Source organism: Leptinotarsa decemlineata, unplaced genomic scaffold (assembly GCF_025532065.1).
Source record: "Leptinotarsa decemlineata unplaced genomic scaffold, Ldec_3_MD MMD2_tig00026328_RagTag_RagTag, whole genome shotgun sequence".
Classification (NCBI taxonomy): Eukaryota; Metazoa; Arthropoda; class Insecta; order Coleoptera; family Chrysomelidae; genus Leptinotarsa; species Leptinotarsa decemlineata.
In genome coordinates, this window is record NW_027412688.1 from 10,511,554 (window position 1) to 10,520,295 (window position 8,742).

The 8,742-nt window shown below is 39.8% G+C and overlaps 1 protein-coding gene across 1 annotated transcript; it reads left to right on the plus strand.

Annotated features, from left to right (window-relative positions):
- The first annotated feature begins 5,304 nt into the window (after positions 1 to 5,304).
- On the plus strand, positions 5,305 to 6,027 carry LOC141485456 (mediator of RNA polymerase II transcription subunit 10-like). Its single transcript, XM_074182212.1, has 3 exons — positions 5,305 to 5,558; positions 5,619 to 5,702; positions 5,757 to 6,027. The coding sequence occupies exons 1-3, from the start codon at positions 5,437 to 5,439 to the stop codon at positions 5,944 to 5,946; spliced, it is 396 nt and encodes a 131-aa protein (XP_074038313.1). The 5' UTR covers positions 5,305 to 5,436; the 3' UTR covers positions 5,947 to 6,027.
- Positions 6,028 to 8,742: the final 2,715 nt, after the last annotated feature.

An 8,742-nucleotide genomic window follows, 5' to 3' on the forward strand; every position in this document is an offset into this window, starting at 1 on the left:
GGAAAAAGAATTAAAAAAGAAAGAACGAGAAGAGGCGCTCCAGAAAATTCTCGAAGAACAGAGAAAAGAGCGAGAAGATCTCCAGAACATTCTAGAAAAGCAGAAGAATGAATTAGAACAAATAGAAAAACAACGGAAAGCCGATTTCCAGAATGTTCTAGTACACCAAGACAAGTTCTTCCAACATGCGCTTCATAAAACCGAAATACGAATGGAAGAACTAAAAGAAAATCTAAAAGGAGAACTGAAGGGAAGCGTCATGAAAATCGACGACGAGGTTAAAAAAGAAGTGCATACAGTACGAGAGGAAATGATAGGACTACAAAAGAAAGTCGAAAAACAGATAGCGCTTCTCAAAAATCAAGATCGCCGTGACAGATTGCCACATCTACAATTTCTGTGAAACCACCGACTTTTGATGGACAGTCGTCTTGGTCCATGTACCGCCGCCAATTCGAGGCTGCGGCAACGACAAATGGATGGGGTGAAGAAGAGAAAGCTACAGCACTTATAAGCTACAGCCTTGGGTATGTTGCAAACGATACCCACCGAACAACAGAGTGAATACGAGGATCTGATATCTGCACTAGAGTTGCGGTATGGCGATCAACACAGAGAACAGCTGTACCGGGCCCAAATGAAGACGCGCACACAAAAATCCGGTGAGAATCTTCAAGAATTCGAAGCCGATGTGAGACGCCTGATTCAGCTGGCTTATCCAGAAGCACCTGGAGCTTTCAAGAAGCAGCTAGCGGTGCAGCTATTTATAAATGGTTTGAGAGACCCAGAAATCCAAAGAACTTTGCGATTGACAAACTTTAAGAGTAGTAGCGACGCCTTGGTACGTTCGTTAGAAGTAGAGGCGGCCTTCAACACTTCAAGGCCGAAAGTGCGGGCAGTATCTATAGGAGAACCCGAACAACGATCCGGTACAGCGACTAGTTCAATCGAGAAGGTTCTAGAGGAACTCAAATTAATGATAAGTGGAATCAGCACCCAGAAGAAGAGGACATGCTATAGGTGCGGGAAGCCCGGACGGATCTCATTAAAGACTGCAGAGTGAGAGTGTCACCAAGATCCCACTCACCTGCGAGGGTGTCGTCACGTACACAATCACCTGTGAGGACAAAGTCAGCCAGTCCTCAAATTGGCGGCAGGAAAACTAGAATTAGCCAGCATATCGGGGCGCATGCTGACTAACAATAACAGAGCCCCCAGGGCCATTCAATTTAACAGACTAAAACGAACAACAGACAGTCTAACCATATCAGGAAAATTGAATAAAATGGTCGTGATATGCACCATAGACACCAGGGCTGCAGTTTCCTTGGTACGCAGTGACATCCTTCGACCTGAAAGCGTGAAGCCTACTTATTCCAATTTCGTGCTTCGAACAGTCATGGGTGAAAACGTACCTATTCGAGGAGAAGCTGAAATAACACTGATTCTTGGGCGACTCACCATTATTGATACAGTGTATGTTGCAGACATAGAAAATGAATTCATACTAGGAATGGATTTGATCAGTGAGTACGGCTTTTCATTCGACAACGAAGAGAAGATTATGAAGTTTAGAGGAGAGGAATTTGTCCTTACCACTCCAGCAGAAAGGGCAATACCTGCGAAACTGCGCTTAGTGAACACTGCGCGAATTCCTGGTTTTTCGGAGAAAGTAGTTTACGCTATCGCTGATGAAGACCTCGGATGCTATGGAATAGTCCAGTCATGTGATGAATCCCCCAGCAAATAAGTTTTTGCACGAGCCTTAGTAAAAACGAAACAAATCATCCCTGTGAGAGTTGCCAATGTGTATCCTGAAGCAGTAACAGTTAAAGAAGGTGATGTCACAGGAACCTGTGAACCAGTCATATGGGTTCATATTGAGTTTTTCAGCAAAGTACTGACCAAGCCAGAAAGGAATTATTGCGTAACCAGAAAGGAACTACTGGCAATAATCAAGGCTGTAGATCACTTCTACAAATATCTCTATGGATAGAGTCCCTTATCAGAACAGACCATGCAGCTCTGAAGTGGTTACTCGAAATGAAGACTCCTGAAGGACAAGAAGCAAGGTGGATTGAGAAGCTGAACCAGTATCATCGTCCAGGACGACTGCATAATAACGCAGATGCGTTGTCCTGAAGACCTTGTTCTGATTTTTGTAAACACTGTGAGCGAATTGAACGACGCGAAGGAATCAACCAAGTGAGAGTGATGGCAGACAATAATTGGACCACAGCAAAAATGAGACAAGATCAAGAGGGTGATCCAAACGTTGCAGAATTTTCAAAATGAAAGGAAAGTGGAGCAAAAAGACCCTCCTGGTAGGACATCTCTGATCGATCACCAACGTTCAAGGCATTGTGGGCACAATGGGATTACTTGATTGTTGAGAATGGTCTACTGAAGAGGGCTTGGGAATCGGCCGATGGCAAGAAAGTGATTTCCCAACTGGTTGTGCCTATGTCAAGAATAAGTGGCGTCTTGGAAGAGATCCATGGTAGTAAATCGGGAGGACATCTGGGAGTTAACAAGACCTTGGATGAAATACGACAAAGGTTTTACTGGGTTCAGTGTCGAGAAGATGTAGAGCGATGGTGCCGAAGATGCCCAATATGCGAAGCCAGCAAAGGTCCTAAAACAAGATCCAGAGGTGAGATGAAACAATACAACGTTGGTGCTCCCTTCGAACGGATCGCCATCGATGTAGCCGGACCATTTCCGACCAGTAAATGGGTTGAAGCGTACGCCTTGCATAATCAAGAAGCATCCACAGTTGTAAGAGCTCTGGTGGATAACATGTTTGCAAGGTTTGGTGTGCCAATGGAGTTACATTCCGATCAAGGAAGAAATTTTGAGTCGAATTTATTCAAGAAAGTCTGTGAATTGATGGGAATTAGCAAGACCAGAACAACTGCCCTCCACCCACAGTCTGATGGCATGGTCGAGAGGTTCAACAGGACTATGGAAGAACATCTTTCCAAAGTAGTAGAAGAGCATCAAAAAGACTGGGATCAACATCTTCAATTATTCTTGATGGCCTACCAAGCAGCCGTGCACGATTCCACAAAGCTCACCCCAGCTAGTATCATATTCGGAAGAGATCTTCGCTTGCCCTGTGACTTGGTGTTCGGATCACCAAGTGTTGAGAAAAAAGAGGTGCTAGATTACTCAGATGAACTGCGAGATAGCTTGACAAGGATCCACGAAATTGCTAGAAGAATATTAAATATGACTAGTGACAGGATGAAGGCTCGATACGATCTCTCGATACTGGTGGATTTAAAGGAGATCGAGTGTGGCTATACAACCCTCGTCGTAGAAAAGGAATTTCCACCAAATTAACACCATCTTGGGAAGGACCCTATACGATAGTGAAGAGAATAAATGACGTAGTGTATAGGATTCAACGTAGCCCTCGAGCAAAAATGAAGGTCGTTCACCTATAAAGATTCAAACGACACAATGGGGACAACGACATATTGTTTGATCGGGACGATCCTACGTCACACGCGCGGTAACTGGAAAAGTCTTGATCAAAGAATTCCAACGTCGATCTTGAGAGCGAAACATCGCGATGGATATGGAATTTCTAGAAATTCTAGATGCATCGATCTTACTATAAAAGAGCGATGAGTTCCTTCGGCAGAGGGAGAGTAGTAAGGAATGTTCGAAGTCTCAATCAAGCGAGAATTCTAAGTGATTTATAATCAGTGCAGAAGTTGTGTATTAAGTAAATAAAAGTCGTCTAAGTATTATTAGTGTTGTTGTTTTAAAAATGAAATCTAAGTAAATATCGCAACAATATGCTTTATCAGAACCAAGTGGAATGATAACATTAAAATCAACAGTTCAAAAATAACTTTTCAAAACGCTCAAAGGTACGAACTCGTTTTCTCCTTTCCATAAAAGAGGATGTATGCATCTCGACTCATAAGTGATTTTGGTTAAATTGGCGACACGTGTGAATCATTGTATTCGTGCCACGTGCCAGTATTGGGATTTCTGCCGAATGCTGTATTATGTCCGCTGTAGGTAGACCCTCTGTGCTTCGAAGGTGTATATAGATTATTACGACAAGGAGTCACGTTGTCTGCTGCATAATTGTTCATATCTAATTCATCTAGAAAAAATTCGATGGCAACATTTAACTTGCCTCTGAAACTTTCTGTTAGAGAGAATATTTTAAAATGAATTACTAAAATACGAGGAAACTTATGAATTGATAGAGACTTTGTGCATTTTCTTCTTTCCCTGCAACTCGAACACGTCGATTTTTCATGTCCATCCAAAGTTTCATCTCTTGTGAAGAAATCCAAACATTGTGATAAACTCAATTGGCCAGTTCTTTGTGGTATGGGGGGGGGGGGGCAAATCCCCAAAAGGATCGAATGTTACAGATGTGTGTCCACAGTGTGTGCACTTCATCGTGGATTTTAATTGACCAACGAAATTATCTACAATCTTAGAGTTTGCACTCAAATAAATCCGCCACGCCTCTTGTGCTTTTCCGCTGTCGCTCAATTTTTCGTTAATCCCCGTTAAGGTCGGTTTAGGTTTCTCAATAATTCTATTAACGTCATCATGTAAACCTTCTAAAAGATAACGAGGGAACTCCTAGGCGTCTTGATGCGCATTATCCATGAATCGAAGGGCAAAACTCTGAATCTGACTTTTTAAGGAGACTGTGTTCACTGCTCTATCAGAAATATCAGATGAAATTTCTGACTATGATTCCTTGATAACTTCTTGAAATTCAGAACATAATAATTTTCCAGATAATTTCAAGGTTGGCAATTGCCCTGCCCTGAGTGTTGGTTCTGTGGTAGCTATTTAATGGAATTTATAATTATTATTCAGAATTCAGATCTGAATTTTGCACAATGCGGTATTTGATCTGTGGCGCTGAAAATGAAAACAGTAAAAAATCATGTAATTTTTTTAGGAAAAAGCCTAAACTCCGTAAGAATATATATAATTGCGTTCGTAGATATATATTCACAATATTTCGACATATAGCTACAGATTACATATATTATGGTTATTTGTGATACTGGCATGACGTTGTTTCAGATATCAAAAAATCCATCTTTAAATTCAGAATTCGGACATTACAACCCAATTAACCTACTTGAATTAACCTCTGCAAAAACCTATATGGAAAGATCGAGAGCTTCCACCTACATAACATAGGAGTCAAGTTGCAACTGCTGGGAGACACTCCCATCTAAAGGCTTTTAATTGGTGGTAACATTGCTTACTGAGTAAGGAAGAAGAAGTAATCACTAAAAACGCAAATTGAGAAGAAGACTTGATTGGCAACAAGTAGACTTCGGAATTGGCAAATTGGTATCAGATTATCAGATACTACATGCATAGTAGTACAGTTCGTGATTATTGTTACTGAGTCTATTTTACTTTCAAAGGCAGTGCAAAATGACGTCTTCTTTGGAAAATCTAGAGAGTCAATTGGAAATATTCATTGAAAATGTTCGACAAATCCATATAATTGTTAGTGATTTCCAGCCACAAAGTCAAAATGTCCTAAATCAAAAACTGTAAGGTTGAATGAATATTAGTTGGTGAATAGTTTCATTTAATATATATATTGTTTTCAGTCAATCTCTGGTGCATGGATTACAGGAAGTTGATAAATTGAAATCTCAAGTGCAAGATGTTCATGTTCCATTAGAAGTTTTTGAGTAAGTACATAAGCTTGTAATATTGTTCAATTTGTAAATTTTTTAACTTTTCAGTTATATCGATCAAGGACGCAATCCTCAACTGTACACTAAAGATTGTATCGAGAAAGCCTTGGCAAAGAATGAACAAGTAAAAGGAAAGATTGATGCTTACAGAAAGTTCAAAGCTAATATGTTACTAGAATTGAGTCGTACATTTCCTAATGAACTAAATAAGTATAGAGCTCTGAGAGGAGATGAATAAATATTTTCTATTGTAAATATTTTAGAATAAGTTATATAAGTTATGTGCATTACTTTTATGTTAATATATTTGTTTTACATATTTCTTATTTTAGGGTCAATAATGGCAATACCTCTTTATAGGCCAAACAAAATGCCACCAACTTACTTTCATTAATCAAATTATTTATAGACATTTCATAATAGGAACTATTCTTCCGTCTTTCAGTCAAAAAAAATACTTATATATTACATTAGATTTCTTACCGAAGACTTCAAGACGTATGTGGTAGAGTTCTATCAGCAAATTTATCTTTTATAGGGAGTTGAAATTGTATTATTTTTTGTGACACCAGAATCTTTTTTCTGTATATTCTTGAGTTGACTTATAGTACAGAGGTAATTATTAAGAAAAAAACATAGGTAATTTGAATTCAAAGTCCTCGGTTATATGAATATCCAAATAAATGGTATGTTTTAGTTATGCTCGCTTGTCTGTGTGAAACAATTGACAATGAAGTGTGTGGATGAAAACTGATTGAAACTTTGTGAAGTATAGTTGAGAAACGCTATATATTTCTGCCCAACAACTCGAGAGTTAATTATGACATCTGGTGAATGTTTTACGTTCTCACTAATAAAACAACAAACATTTTGAGAAGTGAACAAACAATAAAGCTGTTATAATGAAAAGTTAGATGTTTTGTTCAAAACACTCGGTTTTTTTTTTTTCAGTTAGCTACTGTGTGTATTTGCCATCATCAGTCAACATATGTGGTTGAGGTTTATATTATCCATTTTTCAGCTTCATTTTCTGTTACCATTGTTTTTGTTTTCCATCCTTATACTCAAATTTCAGTTCAGGTAACGATGCAAACAATAATTATGACATCTGTCAATAATGACAAATAAACAGAGTAGTCAAATCAAAAAAATACGTGTGCTTCAAACTTTGATATAATTGATTTAATGCGAAATGATAAAAAAACTACTGTTACATATACGTTACATATGTTACATATTGTTACAAAATCCCTTACGCCGCAGCTGACTACATTCACCCAATTCGACGAAGGGATCGCTAACTGAGCATGACGTCACACGCGCGGTAACTGGAAAAGTATCGATCAAAGAATTCCAACGTAGATCTTGAGAGCGAAACATCGCGATGGATATGGAATTTCTAGAAATTCTAGATGCATCGATCTTACTATAAAAGAGCGAGTTCCTTCGGCAGAGGGAGAGTAGTAAGAGAGTGTTCGAAGTCTCAAGCAAGCGAGTATTCTAAGTGAATTATCAGTGCAGCAGTTGTGTATTAAGTAAATAAAAGTTGTCTAAGTTGTTTTAAAAACGAACCCCAAGTAAATATCGTAACAGTGGAATTTTACTGATAAATAAAAAAAAACAATAAATAGACATTTTTGTGAATATTATAAGGCATTTATGATGAATACGAGAAGTACATCGTACGATACGATGCGGAGGACATGTTGCAATTTATTCAAAACCAATTTGTGGATGCGGAAAGACGACGACAGGAGGAAAAAGAAGTCGAGGAAAAGCGACGACAGGAAGAGGAAAGACGAAGGCAGGAGGAAAAAGAATTAAAAAAGAAAGAACGAGAAGAGGCGCTCCAGAAAATTCTCGAAGAACAGAGAAAAGAGCGAGAAGATCTCCAGAACATTCTAGAAAAGCAGAAGAATGAATTAGAACAAATAGAAAAACAACGGAAAGCCGATTTCCAGAATGTTCTAGTACACCAAGACAAGTTCTTCCAACATGCGCTTCATAAAACCGAAATACGAATGGAAGAACTAAAAGAAAATCTAAAAGGAGAACTGAAGGGAAGCGTCATGAAAATCGACGACGAGGTTAAAAAAGAAGTGCATACAGTACGAGAGGAAATGATAGGACTACAAAAGAAAGTCGAAAAACAGATAGCGCTTCTCAAAAATCAAGATCGCCGTGACAGATTGCCACATCTACAATTTCTGTGAAACCACCGACTTTTGATGGACAGTCGTCTTGGTCCATGTACCGCCGCCAATTCGAGGCTGCGGCAACGACAAATGGATGGGGTGAAGAAGAGAAAGCTACAGCACTTATAAGCTACAGCCTTGGGTATGTTGCAAACGATACCCACCGAACAACAGAGTGAATACGAGGATCTGATATCTGCACTAGAGTTGCGGTATGGCGATCAACACAGAGAACAGCTGTACCGGGCCCAAATGAAGACGCGCACACAAAAATCCGGTGAGAATCTTCAAGAATTCGAAGCCGATGTGAGACGCCTGATTCAGCTGGCTTATCCAGAAGCACCTGGAGCTTTCAAGAAGCAGCTAGCGGTGCAGCTATTTATAAATGGTTTGAGAGACCCAGAAATCCAAAGAACTTTGCGATTGACAAACTTTAAGAGTAGTAGCGACGCCTTGGTACGTTCGTTAGAAGTAGAGGCGGCCTTCAACACTTCAAGGCCGAAAGTGCGGGCAGTATCTATAGGAGAACCCGAACAACGATCCGGTACAGCGACTAGTTCAATCGAGAAGGTTCTAGAGGAACTCAAATTAATGATAAGTGGAATCAGCACCCAGAAGAAGAGGACATGCTATAGGTGCGGGAAGCCCGGACGGATCTCATTAAAGACTGCAGAGTGAGAGTGTCACCAAGATCCCACTCACCTGCGAGGGTGTCGTCACGTACACAATCACCTGTGAGGACAAAGTCAGCCAGTCCTCAAATTGGCGGCAGGAAAACTAGAATTAGCCAGCATATCGGGGCGCATGCTGACTAACAATAACAGAGCCCCCAGGGCCAT

Excerpts from the sequence above, each read along its gene's own strand:
- LOC141485456 (XM_074182212.1), top strand. The coding sequence starts at position 5,437 with ATGACGTCTTCTTTGGAAAATCTAGAGAGTCAATTGGAAATATTCATT. Across the intron at positions 5,559-5,618 it reads AATGTCCTAAATCAAAAACT|TCAATCTCTGGTGCATGGAT; the intron begins GTAAGGTTGAAT and ends TATTGTTTTCAG. Across the intron at positions 5,703-5,756 it reads GTTCCATTAGAAGTTTTTGA|TTATATCGATCAAGGACGCA; the intron begins GTAAGTACATAA and ends TTAACTTTTCAG.